The sequence below is a fragment of the Leiobunum rupestre genome, chromosome 5 (genome assembly GCF_980474605.1).
Source record: "Leiobunum rupestre chromosome 5, qqLeiRupe1.1.hap1, whole genome shotgun sequence".
NCBI classification, from domain to species: domain Eukaryota; kingdom Metazoa; phylum Arthropoda; class Arachnida; order Opiliones; family Sclerosomatidae; genus Leiobunum; species Leiobunum rupestre.
In genome coordinates, this window is record NC_143388.1 from 10751365 (window position 1) to 10768473 (window position 17109).

At 37.2% G+C, this 17109-nt stretch overlaps 1 protein-coding gene across 2 annotated transcripts; it reads right to left on the minus strand.

The window, feature by feature from the left end:
- Positions 1–4297: 4297 nt before the first annotated feature.
- Positions 4298–16184, minus strand: LOC149943526 (lewis-type alpha-(1,3)-fucosyltransferase-like). 2 transcript variants are annotated; one of them, XM_090175142.1, is made up of 7 exons: positions 16089–16184; positions 15719–15931; positions 9404–9652; positions 9157–9339; positions 7821–8265; positions 6082–6225; positions 4298–4460 (listed from the first exon to the last, which is right to left on the minus strand). In XM_090175142.1, exons 2-7 carry the CDS (start codon positions 15903–15905, stop codon positions 4415–4417), a joined length of 1254 nt encoding a protein of 417 aa, XP_090031268.1. In that variant the 5' UTR covers positions 15906–15931; positions 16089–16184; the 3' UTR covers positions 4298–4414. The 2 variants fall into 2 exon arrangements, with proteins under 2 accessions (XP_090031268.1, XP_090031267.1); XM_090175141.1 differs by having other exon boundaries at positions 16066–16184.
- Between the last annotated feature and the right edge of the window lie 925 nt (positions 16185–17109).

Below are 17109 nucleotides of genomic sequence, written 5' to 3' on the forward strand. Positions count from 1 at the left end.
TTTGCATTTTACATTTGAAATTTTGTGTTTCTAGGAAACTATTTTGCATTTTACATTTTATGGGTTTGACATATGGAAAAACATTTTCAAAATGGTTTTACTCTGGTACCATTATCGCGGCTCTTGTAGATAAAGTTCGTCTGCTATTTTCTCCGAAGTAATCATAGATGGCGATACTCAGCTACTCACTTACCCAGAACCAGACGAACATTCGTACAGTGCCACCGCTTTATTTTCCCCGCTTGTTGCGAGGGTGGTTTGAAATCTCTACGTAATTATTATTCATAATTACTAATTAATAATAATAATTAATTAGTTATTAATCAATGTTCTCCGCGTGTACAATAAATTCATTTGTAAATTTATGCCACTAATAAAAAGTAAACAGAGTGCATTTGTAAAAACATTTTGCATCATTTTCTATTTTTAATTTGAGCTGCAAAAACCTTTTTAAATATAGAAAAACCAATTTTCAAAATGCATTTTGTATTTTGCATTTTTAGTTATGGAGAAAGTATTTTGAATTTTACATTTTGAAAAAAAAAGTTTCAAACAACCCTGCAAATCACAGAAAGTTCCATGGATATAAAATTTCTAATACAATTGATAAACTATTTATTAAGGCACAGGAAATATTTAGTTATAATGAATACCTATTAATTTTCATCAAATCTTTCCTGTTTCTTAATAAATAATTTATCAGTAATATCATCTCTATAGGTAATCAAGCACCTGATTTTAATGGTTGTCTTTGAAATGCTGGTTAGTGGCTCTACTTCACATCTAGCCAGTGGTTGTTTTTCACGCTCGAGCTCGATCAAAAGAAGCGGTTCATATTTCGAAAGTTGAATGGAGCTATTTCGAGCGCTCAAGAGCAGTCAAATGAAAAATATTATTTCAAAGTGTCTCAGAAAGCAACATTTGTATCTCTCTTGCTAATTTTCTTTCGGACTTTTACAAGCTGTAGGCCTTAAACGTGGTCTCAAAACACGTAGCGATTGCCAGATAGCTGGGCACCTTTGCAAGGGCTTCTGGGTAACGTTTTGCTTCACCCTTTCCCCTCATTCCAACTTTGTAGTACGATTTGTTCCAAGTTTTCACCCAGTGTTACGAGCCGGGACCGAACCCAGCTCCTCTCTGCTGCGAGGGGAGAGTGCTAACCACTTCGCCAATCCAACACTTCACTAGTTTGAAAAAGCAATATCGTGCACGTTCGAATCTTTGGCTGTGCGGTGTTACTATTCTTCGATTGAGCAACTGTGATATCTAAGCACTGAAAAATCTAAAGGTACCAACTAAACAGTTCGTAATTGATTCGTAGATGAAGAAATTACGACAATCGTAATAAAGACGCTCGAACACTTGATAAAATTACAACAGGCTTTATTACAACATATTAATTGTTAACAAGTTGGCAAGCCAAAATATACCTCTCCTCGGAACAGGCTCGGACTGGCACCTAAAATCGGCTTGGGCATTGTAGAGACGCCGGCCCCTACTAGACGCTGGCTAGACGGCCCAGATCGGCCAACCAAGAATTTGCCCAGACCGGCCCATCGGGAATTTGCCCGATCTGCCCTATGGCCAGTCCGGGCCTGCCTCGGAAGAATTTCCCTAGCGGTATTAATTTCTCGAGATGACTCTTAAAGATATATCTCCGCAATTCAAAGTTATTTACTAAAAACGTAATCCCGGTTCAATCCCGCCCGGTATAACATTTTAATTATAATTAAAATAATTGAGACGAAACAACCGAGTTTAATTTATTCAGAATAATATAAATTAAGTAGTTACAACAATGAGTTAGACGTACTAAAACCATGCACAATTGAATTTAACGCTATTTACAGTACAAGTTTATCAGTTAAATATAATACGAAGCCAATTTTAATGAAATAAATATCTACAGAGGGTATTTGTATTTTTCTCGCTTACGAAATACTTTCCGCATCTTTAACGCTCATTTTATTTCAACACTCGCCCTTGATGAAGATACCGTAGAATAGCTATATTCAACATCTGATAGTGAACGACACGTAGACTTCCTGTTGACGTTGTGACACATACCGCATGAAAAAGACCAATACCGTCTAATTTCCAATATCATATAATGACTCGCACACCCAGGAAATCAATGACTGCATTAGGAATCGTAGATATCCAAATATCCACACCAATAGAAAATGTATTAACAAGTAGCGAAAACCTTACCATTAACAAAGCACAGAAAGCCACTTGACTAGATGACAGCTCGTATATCAATAAACGACTATATCTAAGTCGATAAGAAAACCCGTAAATAAATTACAAAAAACTAACTAAGTGGACCACCCACGGGTTCTACCCTTTAACCATCTTATCTCTGCTGACTGCGCTAAAACAAGATTTGACCTTTAAAATTTCATACGTAAAAAACAACTATTAATATACTCTTCCGCTAAGCTGAGTTTGTAATTTTCAATGAAGCGTAACATATATCGGCGGTTCTGTGGTAGAACACTCGCCTGTCATGCACGTGAACATTTGGTGGAAACCCTGCCATTTGGACGTTGAGACGTTTACCGTAACCCTCAGCACTCGGTCCGTCCGAAAAGTCAATAAGAAGAAGTTGGAGCGAAAACACCCATACATACAAAACGTAAACACTATAAACTCATCACCCACAACCGCCATAACACAAACTAAACATTCCCACACTTCACATAAACATTACAATAACAAACTTTCCAATAAAACTGAGTTGAAACCGTCACGACGGTGAGCGTTAACGAAAAAAACAACCAAACCAAACCACAGCGTTAGTCAGCGTTTTTTGGTTAAGCGTTTCTCAGTACACAGCTTTTTCCATAAACAGCGTTTCTGAATATAGCGTTTCTCAAATTAGCGATTTTGAAACAGCGGTTTTGGTCAAGATAGCGGTTTCTTAAAATTTATATGAATTGACGATGTAAAATGTATAACATACATATGAACTTCAGGGGTTAGGTTAGGTAAGTTTGCAATACTAACTATCGGCAGAAACCATTAGGTAATGAAATTTGCCGAAATTCCAGAAAAATATGTATTACAATAGGCCTATATTATTAGTGCTATAGAAAGCAACGCCGTTTTGGGAAACGCAGTTTCGACAAAATACGGTCTTGAGAACCGCCGCTATGACAAAGCGCCGTTTGAACAATTTGTTGTTTTGGGAAACGCTGTATAAAGAAACGCTGTTATGACAAAGCGCTGTTTGAAAAACGCTGTTTTGGAAAATGCTGATTAAACAAATGCTGTTTAGGAAAGCGCTGTAGTCCCTACAAATCGTGGAGACCATCTCTACTTGGTGACCAAACTGACTCGCGGAATAGAACACTTATCACCCGATGACCGCGACACCACACTCCAGCTCGACTCCCCCAAACTCAGACATGTAGTGAATGATATCTTACAACTCTGGAGTACGTGGAAAGGCGCCTCATCAGTCGACCCCAACTCCTTTCGATTTGACTCCCTACATCTAACGCGAGGACACGACGCCAAAATCTTTAAACCTTGGACCAAGACATCCCCTCGCAAAAGGCATTTTCCTCACCGAACAATCGATCTATGGAATTCCCTACCAGTTGATGTTCTATCATCGAGTTCTCGGCCTTTTTGAGGTCGAGTACTCGAACTCGACCTCGAATAAGTAATTGGAGAATACTCGTCGATAACCGAGTACCAAGAAATTGCATATTCGGGTACCCGATTACTCGAATAAGCTGCTCTCTAAACTCGTAGATTATTATTTTTTCTGTTCTCGTTGCTTCAAAGTTCAAAGAGGGGTTTTTACCACTTTAAGGGGGGCAATAAACGTTACCTACAAAGTTGTGGAAACTGGTTCATTTAAATTAAAGGAATATTTTTCAGCATTGAAAGTTAATTCATACTACTTTTAAATTTAATTTCATAATTTCTTGAATAAAACCAGCTCCTAATCAAATACTCGATAACCCGAGTCGACTTCAATATTACTTGACTAGAATACTCTATTTAAAAAAATTTATATAAACGACTCGATTGCGTAAATGCCCTACTCGCACAGCTCTACGCTGTTCTAGACCAACTTGCCTAACTTATTATCTTTACTCCCCCCCTTTTTGCATTCTTATAATAATTACTGTGATAGGTTTTTCGCTTTATTCTTTCTTTTTTATTTAGATTTCTTTTTTATTTTTTTCCCCTATTAATACCCTGTACGGCCGCACATAAGCTTATGCTAGCTTAGCTTCTTGATTAGTAAATAAATAAAAAAAAACTGGAAATTTTTTAAGAAAAATATGTTTAAGAAAATTCAAAGTTTGATACAGTTAACAAAAATGCTGAATTTACAAACTGAATGTTTCGCGATGAATTTGATAAGGCACCGATGTAGAATAGTTGCTGCTTATTATCATACCCATCGATTCCGCCAGGTCCAACAGCCACCACCGTCAAACCTATCAAATATTAAAAAAATCATTAAGACTATTTAATCTACGGGAAAGAACTCCAAAACGTTTTGAACTTTACAAATTTAAAGCACGCGCGGTAAAAAACCTCGACCCTCATAATAGCCTATCTTACCGTACATTAAAAGCTGGTCATATTATTGACTTTAATAATAATAAAAACCTCCATACAGAAAAACCTCATTTTAAACGTAACTTCGCTGAAAAAATTCTTATTCAAAAATTCGGTAACCTAAATTTAGACAAAGATGGCAAAATTTCCCCGATTTGGGACATTACTGTAGAAATATGACGTCATTATACCTAATGTTAAGAGTTGATAAATAGGAATGTTTGTCCTGTAACCTTTACACTTGACAAAGGATCTTGTAAGACCCGAAACGTAGTGTCGGACGTTGATGCTTTATTGAACATTACGATTCTAATGTTTGTATTTTATTTAGATTTTTAAATAAATTTTAATTAAATCCAATCGCCTCATGAGTACTCCGTAATAAACTTATACTTTTTAATTATTACTACACCATTACAAAAATTAGTGATTCTATTCACATTAAAAACTGGTTAAGGTGAGCCCGAGACCGAGCCTAGGTAGGCAGCAATCTTCATTGGCTCCCAGAAACGGACATTTTCCCACGCAATTCTGGTGACCTTTTCCCTTTCCCTTTCTCGGGTATATATGGGCTTAAAAATAGAGGATAGCGCCGCCGATCGAACGCCGCCGCCGATTATTTAGATAACGCCGAAACGCCGCCGCCGATCAATTTAATTTCCATTATTAAAGTATAATAATTGCGTTTTGAGACCTAAATTCGAACTACATAGATTTTTCTATTGGTAGTGCTACGATTTCTAGGCTGTTGGGTGCACCGTGCTCGCGTTATAAAATTGGAAATAGTTAATAATTTCCAAAATATCTGCCAAGATTTTCTGCAGCAGACAGCTGATATCGAAGAGAGGGAAACGAAAACGGCTTTGGAGTTGCCTCGCCTCGCCTCGTATTTTGTAATAAGTACAGAAACGTATCAGCTGCATTCAGCAATAACTAGTCTATTATATTTTAAAAATTCCTTTGATACAAAGATAAAATATTTTGTGATAATAGATAATAATACTAGTGAAATGGTAGTAGCTAAGTACAATATTTTTATTACTAGCGTAAAGGTTTTAGTTTAATAGTATGTAACCAAAGTTACCTCTTTCTCGTTTCGGAAACAAGTGGTTCCTATTTTAATAAAATATTCTATTAAACATGTATTTTTTTAAATGTGTTTATGTTCTAGCGGTCTTTTAAAAAGCTGGCGCTATTTCTGAGAGGGGGGACAGTTTTTCCCCTTAGGTGCCGCCGCCGCCGCTTATTTTCTGCAAATCGGCGCGCCACGCCGCCGCCGAACTAATTATCGTTCCCGCCGCCGCCGTTGAAAATTGATTCGGCGCAATGCTCTAAATGTATTTTGGGTTTGGTGGTTTTTTTTCTAGGATAAATATACCAAAATGAATTGATATTTTAATTCCAATATTTACTGAGAGTGATGAGCCCACGCTTAGTGAAATTTAAGCAAGGCCAGATCGGCAAAAGTTAATCTACCGACCAACATACTTAACGTACCACCAGTTCGATAAATTCGAGTGCTTCCTTTTGGGGTGACTTTCAATGCTCTCTGGAGAATGCAGCTTGTAACACACATCGCAAATACTGTCACTAAGATGATAATCCTCATCTAGGTAGTAATCTCTAGTCCATCGCAGATATCTAAGTAAAATAAAGGAGTCCATAAATATTGCTACTATAACAACCACTATGCCGCTCTCTTTTTATCCCAAAAATGACCTTACTGAAGAGCGTGGGGCCATCTATTAATGGTGAAGGAAGCTAAAATTCGAAATAGCGAATCAATAACGTCGTCAGAGAACCATGGTAGAGTATTATAATTAGACAACTTATACTCTACTTAGTGGACTTTCACCTAAATTATATATCCCAAATAAAATATATTGTTGAAAATTACATCAATTTAAGTTATTGACTAAAATTTGCAAACGAGCCAATCAACGCAAGTAAGACGCAAGGGGTACTTTTATGTCCCGCCTTTTGGGTCAAAATTCCGCTTAAGCGTCTTGTTTTGATTTCGACACTAGCGACATCTGTTGAAAAAAGAGCTACTTTACGTTGAGCCGACACTTGCTTTGAGCAGCGCGTGCTTTAAAATATAACGCTTTTACAAGTATGCCCTGGCTCTCTGTATTACTACTTTCAGGCAAATCTCTGAACAAGTTTTATTTTTTCAGGTGTCTATTCTACTCGCAGTAAAAACTAAGAAGTGTTTTATTTATAAATAGTATGTTAAAAATCACTGTCGATTTAAATATTATCACACCGCCCTCTAATGGAAGATATTGCTAAATAAATACGATTTAAATATTGTAAACGCCAACAAATCGTGAAATACTTTAAAATTATGTATTACAAACATATATTGACTGTAAAAAAGACTGCTGATTTAAATATTATCACAGCGCTCCTAATAGTAGATTTTGCCAATTAAATACCAGTTGAGTATAGGGACTTGGCAGCATGACGTATATAATACGTCACCCATGCTTTTTCCAATTGAAAAGAAACAATATTACCAGCATGGCGGCCATAGCCAAAGGGTCGTCATGCTGCCAAATCCCTATATATTATATCATAAGCCTATCAACCCTAAGTTTGAATCGAAAGGCAGTGTTGGTTCAAGCAAACGACTTGCGAAAGTTCAGCGCTAAATCCACCCGGTGGCGGAAAAGAGAAACATAACGCGTCCCGCAATGCATGATGCCAGCTGCTTTGGTAAGAGAGAGGGGCGTAGAGAGAGAAAGGGGGAAGGAAGAAGCTTCAATTTATCTCTACCAGGTGCCGATACTATCGTCTGATTTCTTCTTTTTCGCCCGTCCAGTGGTGGTACAAAGGGCGCAATGCGCGTTTCAAACTTAAGAGGTGATAGGCTTATGATTATCTAGGAGCAACAAACACAACACCCCACACAAGGAGAACGCAAAAGTCGTGGATTTTCTTGTGTACGTTTTTCATTGGCTAGACGCTTTAGCGCCTGATGCCGTCGGAAGGGGAAAATTCGGAAATTGTCTTCCCCCCCCGCCCTAAAACGTTCAGCCTAAAGGCTCGTGACGCTCGTCCAATTAAATTCGTACACAACCCTTCGTTAGCGTGCTTAAAGGCTAGCTGCGTTATCCTTGTGTTTGTTGCTCCTAGATGATTATATATGCCAACAGATCTTGAAATGCATAAAAATGAGGTATTACAAGCCTATGTTATTAATAATAATGAACTTATATTTAGCAAGTAATAACCTCTGATATAATGTGAAGTTTTGTCCAAGCATTAAGAGGTAATCCGCTAATTTACTCGGTGACTCGTATTCCAAAGCGTTTATGTACGAGCCCTTGGGCACTATCCTGGAGTAATCGGCGCCTCCGAATACGACGGGCACCATTCCGACGATTAAAGGCAGAAAGAACTTCTCGGTCACGTAATCTTGGCACAGCGAGTTTTCGAATGACAAATAGAATTTGTACTTTTTGGCCAACTTCTGGTAGCACAAGAGTCTTTTGACCGTTTTGGGACACATGTAGCTGTTCCCGCAAGCACCGAATATGTCGACGTCCACAAATTTCTGAAGCTCCTCGACGTAAGATTGCCTGTTCGATATGGCGTCGCAATTACTGACCATCCATCCGATTAGTTTCTTCCTCTTGAAGGTTTCGACAGTAAGTTTATCTATCGTAGGAACTGATTCTGAAAGTCGAGAGGAAATGAGGGTTATAGCTACGTTTTGTCGGCGTGTGCTGGCACCACGCGGCACTGGGGGGTAATTCTATCTTCAACTTAGTAAATCCGGGCGGAGCATGCGCAGCGACACGCTTTAAGTAAAACCGCGAGTCTATTCGTGACCGAAAACTATCGCTACGCCCTCTTTGGTTCGCATTGAAACCTAGTTAGGTAGCGGCTTAAGCAGACGCTGTTAGTTTTTCCTCATTGTTATTCTTAAATTTGACTTTATAAATATAAAATGACATCGTTTGTTTATATTAGATAAGTTTATTTAAGAAAAAACGTTCTAGCAATGACTTTTTAATTTGTCTGTAGCAGACTCTAGATCATAGGCGTTACCTCCGAGAAGCTAGCACTGTTACGCCACCTATACTCGAATAAGTATATTCCATAGCAGGAATCCATACCTCTTCTTGGAATGCTTATCGCGGCAGATTTTCGTCTCGATGTGGCTGACGTTTTTTTTGACGTCACTATGTTAACTTAACAAACAACAAAGCGAGAGGCGAGTTACAAACACAGCACCCCCACACAAGGATAACGCAACCCGTAAAAAGTCGTGCATTTTCTTGCGTACAGTTTTCATTGGTTAGACGCTTTAGCACCTGCTGCCGTCGGAAGGGGAAAATACTGAAATTGTCTTCTTCTTTTCCGTTAAACGTTCAGTGTAAAGGCTCGTCCAATGAAATTTGTACACAACACTGTTTTAGCGTGTTTAAAGGCTAGCTGCGTTCTCCTTGTGTTTGTTGCTCCTTGATGCCACGAAACTAAAAATCAGCTATTTTCGCCTTAGAAGCTTGCAAAATTGTTTGCCAAGAAACCTCAAAATAGCTAAAACCTTCATTATTACCGTACTTGGTAAAGTAGAATTGGCACACTCTCCAATTCTGGGTTTTAACCTTCCGTAGGGTGCGTAAATATCGGAATCCAATCTGTACGTCATACTCCAGTCTATTAACGGACCAAGAACATCGGATTTTTGTTTCGAAACGTGATTCGGAGACTCAAAATTTAACAATATCCATTTTTGATTGTGCACTATACAAGTAGAGAAGAAACATTCAATGAATTTCACTTTTGCGGGTCGGATTGCGTGTGGAACCTTTCTTTGGCAAGTCCAAGAGATTAACATCCCTCCAATGAAATAATACGGCGGCTGCTTGCTGGAGCATACTCCTATTGGTAGTGACTTCGCAGAAGCCTTCCTTCAAAATGGGACATTTGTTTATGACTGTGTCAGACGTCAACCAATTCCAGTCATGGAAGAAAGTCGTCCACACGAGAATCAACTTTTTCTCTGTCCGAGCCTCTCGCAACTGCTTAGTGTCGTACGACAACTGCTGCATGTACACTGGAAGTAGATTAAAATAATTTTTCGTTCGATATCAAAATGAAACTGAGTACAGCCTTGGTACATCTGTAATATGTTAATATCTTAAGTACGGTAAAAGCTACAGGATTGTAGATCGAATAACAGATTACGAGGAGTGATCAGCCACTTGGGTCACACAATTGGATAATTGTTAAACAAGCTATTATGTAATTGAGGCTCTGTCTATTATGTTTGATACAAGATGGCACAGCCACAATAGTAACCTCTTCCTCCTAGCGCTTTTGATTTTACCACTAGAGTAATTAAAAATTACGTGTAATCGAAATAGCAATGATATACCTTAATAATTTTATTTGGGTCCCATAAAAATTTACAAGTGGGGTCAAGTTTTTATCGGAAAGGAGTATGTTATTTAAAGTTTTGTACATATGTAAATGGATTGGTGAACTTAATACGTAGATTCTCTATAGGCAGATGCAAGTTGATCACGAAAGATACAGTTTCCGAAGCTAAATCAATTTGGGTGTTGTCTTGAAAATTCGTGGACGTTTGATTTTTATGCCTTGCATTAAATCAATATTCCAAATGCAAAAGAAATTGGTCATAAGCTTATTGCCTTGTAAAAAGTTAACATTGAAATCTCAAATTCTTACAGTAGGTCAATATTGAGAATGCAGAGCGTAGTTCACTTAAAATGAAACTGTATGCTAGAGGCTGGGTTTTGTAAATGAAAACAATGGTCATTAAGCAGCCAAAGTCTTTCAATGCGAGCTCAAGAGTGAAGAATTCTGGTCGATAACGCAAGACGTCTAATAGTCAGACATGGGCAAAATCACGAGTGATTGCTAAGGATTCACTCTCACTCTTGAGCGAGAGTGGTGGAAAAAAATTATAGACCACTGTCGCTGAAGAGTGAGAGTGGCGAAAACAATTCTAGTTCACTCTCGCTCAAGAGTGAGAGTGGCGAAAACAATTCTAGTTCACTCTCGCTCAAGAGTGAGAGTGGCGAAAACAATTCTAGTTCACTCTCGCTCAAGAGTGAGAGTGGCGAAAACAATTCTAGTTCACTCTCGCTCAAGAGTGACAGTGGCGAAAACAATTCTAGCTCACTCTCGCTCAAGAGTGACAGTGGCGAAAACAATTCTAGCTCACTCTCGCTCAAGAGTGACAGTGGCGAAAACAATTCTAGTTCACTCTCGCTCAAGAGTGAGAGTGGCGAAAACAATTCTAGTTCACTCCCGCTCAAGAGCGGGAGTGGAGAAAATATTCTAGTCCCTGAATAACTCCCGCAATAGAGCGAGAGTGAGAAAAACATTTTCTGCTACTACCACTCTTTCCCCACCCTTAAGGCTAATTCCCACTTGGCGAATTTTCGAGACGAATAAAATTTTCACGCAACGAAAAAAGACGCGTTTTTTCGGTCGCTGGGGAAGCGGTTCTCACTATAGCGCGAAAATTTAAAAACGCTGAAAACAACTCGTGCGGGTTTTTAGTAATGTTTTAGGCCTAACATAAAACATCAGTTCAAAATGAACCAAATGGATGTTCCTGTTGATAATTTCAATAAATAAACGATTCTATTCGTGAGATAATTACCTTTACTTCAGTATCTTGGTCAAGTTGGCTGAGCCGCTTTTCTAAAGACCTAGGCTTAATTAGTGACGGACGGGAGCGGAATAGATCGAGGGAACGCGTTTTCTGATTGGCTGAAGCTTTTTATCGCCAAGGTGTGGACCTCAAAAAATAGAACATTCGCTAGATACCGCGGAGACGCGACTTTAGCGGCGAATTGGAAAAAAAATCGCAAATTTTATTCGCGAGCGTTAATTTTCAGCGCGAAAATTGTTTTTTTTTTCGCTAAGTGGGAACTAGGCTTTAAATAGTTCACTCGGTGAAAGAGCGAAATAAATCAAGGCCATCACTTCCACTCTTTTTCTGGGCGGGAAATTTTAAATTTCCGGCGCTTAATTCGAATTTTGTATAAAACTTATACTTTAAAGGAAAGGCACTATGGTCTAGTTTAAGATTTAGTTATCTTTTTAGCCATGGTGATACGATTCAGTAGACCAATTGTTTTAAGTCATGGCTTAAATGGGTATTTTAAGGTTTGTTGGCCGATTTTCTCATTAATTAAGAAATTACTACTCGTAATTGAGTTTTTAAAGTGGGTTTTTTGGGGTGGGTGCGTCCAAAAAAACCCACTGGGTTTTTTGGGTCGGGTTTTTTGTTTTCGAACCATGGTTTTAACATTTAGCGGGCGCCGCACGCGGGTTTTTGGGCGGAGTTATTCTGTAACCGATTAAATCATGGCACCAGGCGCCAATTTGATCGTTCTACGTTCTTATTCATATATACGTTCTTGGTATATGTGTACACAGGATGTTAACTAAAAAACGATACAAGGACAATAACTCCAAATGTATTTTAGCTAGGAATAGAACGTGCAGAGGGTCACTTGACAATGGAAATTACCATGACCGTGAACCATGTCTTCAAGGTCATTTAAAATTTATCTCGAGAACCATTAGAAATACAAAATTGGTTTTGAACAGAAAACTGTTCCCCGCCGCATTTTAGGTGTAAATAACTTTGAAACCACCTAATTTGACCAATAACAAGTCTAGGGTATTTAGACAAAAACTTTAAGGACGTGATGAAAATAATGTTACTATAGACCAGGTTAAAGAGCTATTAACTCGAATAATACTCATGCTATAGTATCAAAATTTGCTAGAAATACTCATCGGATAAGGCGCCTTTAGAAATTGCCAACTTAGATGACCTTTAACTCATGGTTCAAGTACATTCAAAGTTTATCTCGAAAGCCAATGGATTTAGAAAAATGGTCCCAATTTGAAAGGTTTTCCTCATAGTGTTTTGCATCGGATTAAAGACACTTAAGACTTAAAATTTAAATTTACACTTTTAAATTGGAACCATCGGTTCTCGAGATAATTAATTAAACTTTGAATGACCTTGAACCATGAGTTGAATGTCATCAGAGATTGCTAATTCTCAAAACTTCCTACAAGAAGAGTATGTCTAGCAAATTTTTATGCTCTAACATGAGTACTTTTCGAGTTAATAGCCCTTAAACCTAGTCTCTCGTGCATTTTTTTCATCGCGACCAAATTCCCTAGAATTTTTATTGGTCCAATTAGCTAGTTATTTACACCTAAAATATGACGGGAAACACTTTTCTAATTGAAACCAACTTTGTATCTCTAATGGTTCTCGAGATAAATTTTAAATGACCTTGAAGATATGTTCCAAGGTCATGCACATTTTCTATGTGTCAAGAAAGTTTTAAATTCCTAGCTAAAACACATTGAGTTATGGGCCCTGTAGGCTGTATATATAATTTTTTAATATTTAAATAAATAAAGATAATGATATACCTTAAAGCTTATTCAATTGATATAGGTTCAAATACATACACATTGGCACATTTACACAAAATATAATGGACTGTTGCTACAAGTCCACGCTGGTTTTCTCATGCACCCAATACCGCGAGGGGCTGATCACTCCGCGTAATCGGTGTACAGAGCCGTACCTTTGACTGTACTGATGGGACTACGCGTTATCTTTGAAGTCCCTGCCTTTGGCAGTGGTAATCTAAGCGTAGTCCGGTGTACAGACTTTCTAAGAGTGGTTAGCCCCTCGCAATACCGTTACCACATTTTTATTTCGCGAATGTTGACACAGTTTCTTAATGCGAAAATAATGATCGATAAAACGAGAGGATGATGTTTAACACGGTAAACGGTAACATAAACGCAGGGGCGTCGGAACATTTTTGAAGCTAGCAAGGACGTGGAAATATGTATCTAAACTTCTAAAGGCCTATAGGATAAACCACTGACCACTTTTTCAAAAGAAAAGCATCCCATTTTTCATAACGGTCTCCCGAAGGATATTGTCGCAATTTTAATCCGCTACCATTTCTACATTCGATTTGGTTTTCTATCCCCAACAGTTTCCTGGACACAGCCTAATTGTCTACTATATGCACAATGAAATGTTACGCGTTGTCGACGTCAAACAGCCTTGAAGAGTTTTCGACGGGTTATTCAACGGAAAATGCATGTTATTGCTATTGAAAATTTCTTAACTCTACGCGACTGTTTTTGGAACATGTTTTCTATAAACAGGACTTACCCGTTTTTTTTGGGCAAAAACAATTTACCTAATAGTAACTCGAAATGGAAATTTGAGGGGACACGGCCCCTCGGATTTCATAATCACCCCCCCCCCCCTGTCCAACCCCGGCTCTGACGCCACCACCTTAACGTGTTTCGGCTCAACCCTTGATCGTCGGAAACTTCGCGCCCAATGAGGAAAGCCTAGAATCTGCGAAGGTACTGGTGTAAATACATAAATTGAACATATCAACCAAATAATTTGAAATTATCAACCAAATAAATTGAATTTATCAACCAAATAAATTGTATTTATCAACCAAATACATTGAATTTATCAACCAAATAAATTGAATTTATCAACCAAATAAATTGAATTTATCAACCAAATAAATTGAATTTATCAACCAAATAAATTGAATTTATCAACCAAATAAATTGAATTTATCAACCAAATAAATTGAATTTATCAACCAAATAAATTGAATTTATCAACCAAATAAATTGAATTTATCAACCAAATAAATTGAATTTATCAACCAAATAAATTGAATTTATCAACCAAATAAATTGAATTTATCAACCAAATAAATTGATTTTATCAACCAAATAAATTGGTTTTATCAACCAAATAAATTGAATTTATCAACCAAATAAATTGAAATTATTACTTTTTAATGTTGATGGGGGGTTTTGAAATATTTGTTAATATACACGCAAAATATGAATTATAAAAAAAATTATGGCTTTATAAATAAATAATGAAATGAAAAGAATCCCATTTTAAATATTTCATTCAAATTTCCCTCGAAAAATTTAAAATTTCCCGCCTTCTTTTATGAGTCCCGAAAATCGAAAAAGAGTGAAAATGTTGACCTTGACTATTTCCACTCTTTCGCTCCTGATGAATGCGGTGGTGAAGGTGAATAATACAGTGGTCCCCAGTGGAAACTGTAGGTCCGTTTAGTCTATAGCTCCGTATAGGTCCCCGGGAATCGATGAATTCTCTTCAACGGCACTCGATATAAATTTATTTCAGGCGTCATTCGATTGGTATTAGTTCCCTTTATCTACCTATGCCAGTGCTGAGCCGCGGTTTTTAATCTAAGGAGAAAAATCAAGAGTGCTAGGAGAAAGGGGCTACTATCGTGGCTGTGCTATCTAGTTGTTTTATAAAATCAACTAGGCCTATTCTTATACCTTTTTTTTTATAAATTAAGTAAACTGTTTTAACTCAAAGAACTACTTAGAGGTCGGCTTTTGGATAAGAATTAATCACTTTATCTTTTTTTTATCCACAACCGACGATTATCCGAAAAACAAAATTATTTTTTGCAAGTTAAATCCCTTTATATCCGTGAATAATATCTATAACTAAACAGTTAACCGCAATTTTTATGGTTAATCGATATTTTGGCAGGTAATTTATCTGTTTTGCCCACCTCTATAACTACTTACCTACGTTTTTAACAATAAGGCTTTATTGATATCTCAATTCTTATTCTTATTTTTAAATTAAGCCAACTGTTTTAGCTCAGTCACATCTTCGACCTATTCGCGTATTTTATCACTCTTTAAAAATCGTCTAAAGACAGTCATTTTTCAAAAGTTTAAATAAATACATTTTTGGTAAAACTACTTTTGTCCGTTGTGTTAAGAAATAACAAACGGATTGTAAAATTCAAATTTATTTAAGAAACCCGGATGGAAAATTACCGGGTTGATCAGAGCTTTCGGCTTTTATCGACAACCGGGTTTTTTTCACCCGGATTTCTTGAAATTAATTTTACTATACAAGTGCTTCTTCTTTTTAAGTACTTAATTAATTGTACACAAAACTTAATTTTTAAGTACATATTATATCTAAAACTTGTTAATCAAGTCTAAATCTTTGATAATTTTGCAATACGAATAACGGAATAATTTGAAACTTAGACCTTACCTTTTTCATGGACGTAGGTTCCGTAGTAATTTGGGAATCTTGTACTGAACATGTGCAAAAAAATGAACAGACAGGTCGTTGCTGTGCACACCAATATTAGGCATCGATAACGAGCCCATCCGTTCGTGGTTGCCATAAAAATTGAGCTTCGCGGTGAGCTTGAAAATGGATCAGCGGAGTTCGTCATTGAACCCTCAAATTTCGCACTTCATTCTGCAAAACGCCAGGCGGTATTATCGCGGCTAAAAATCATCTAAATTGTTAGACCATATGCCTTAATAAAGTGGAATGTTTCTCCTCCCTACCCCTAGGGGGCGTATTCCGAACTCATTTAGGAAACGAATTACGTATAGTACGTGTAAATTCGTACAAGGGAATTGTATTGTATTTTGTTTCACCGGCCATGACGGAGCTCTAAGAAAAGTCTCAACGAAGACGACGTTGAAATTATTTGAACGTACGCCGCCAAAATAGTGGTTTTAGGTATAGACTCATATCGCCTTGTCACTTTAGTTCGATTGACATGATCACGGAAGCGTTAAAAAATCTATGTCATCTACTAGGCAATAAGATCGATTCATTAAATATAATACAACCATATTAAATAATTTTTCATTTTGTGTGGTTTTTATCGCAAGTTTCGATACAGACCGTGACGCGTTACGAGACGTCGGCGGTTGCCTGGCCATTTTAGTCAGCCTTATTAATAGACGCTTCAATAAAACATTAAGGAAATTGCCAAGAAGTAATATTTCCGAGTGGCAGGACCTGCATGTTACTGTTTAGATAGTGCTTGTTGAAATACTGGAAACCATTGTTTAATTTTAACCAGGTAACTTTTTTTTACATATTAAGGCTTAGCAAAAACACTACGTTCTATTTACAGGTGAAAACTTTCCATTATTTCAACAAGCACTATACAAAGAGTATAACAGGGTTGCCAGATTATTCTCAGATTCAAATACCCTGACTATTCCCTGTTTTCCCTGACCATTTTAGTTATTTTCCTTGACTTTTTAAGGCCAAAAGTTTATAAATAATAAAATTTAAACAACTTATATTTCAGTACAAAAGTTATTTCAGCGTTATAAAACCTTTCAAGGATCTTAATAATAATCGCAGAATTTGCCATAGATCTACAGTAAATTACCTTACAAAAGTGTTAGGGTAAAACTGAATTCCCTGACTTTTTTGGCCCATTTTTAAATTCCCTGACTTTCCCTGATGTGTGGCAACCCTGAGTAAGTTACAGCTCCTGGCTCTCGGAAATATTACTTCTTGGCGATTTCCTTGAAGATGTTTTATTTAAGCTCTTTTTTTATTTTTACGGTTTGATATGGTAAACAATGTATGTAAACTTACGGTTAGAGCTGTAAAACGAAATACTCATT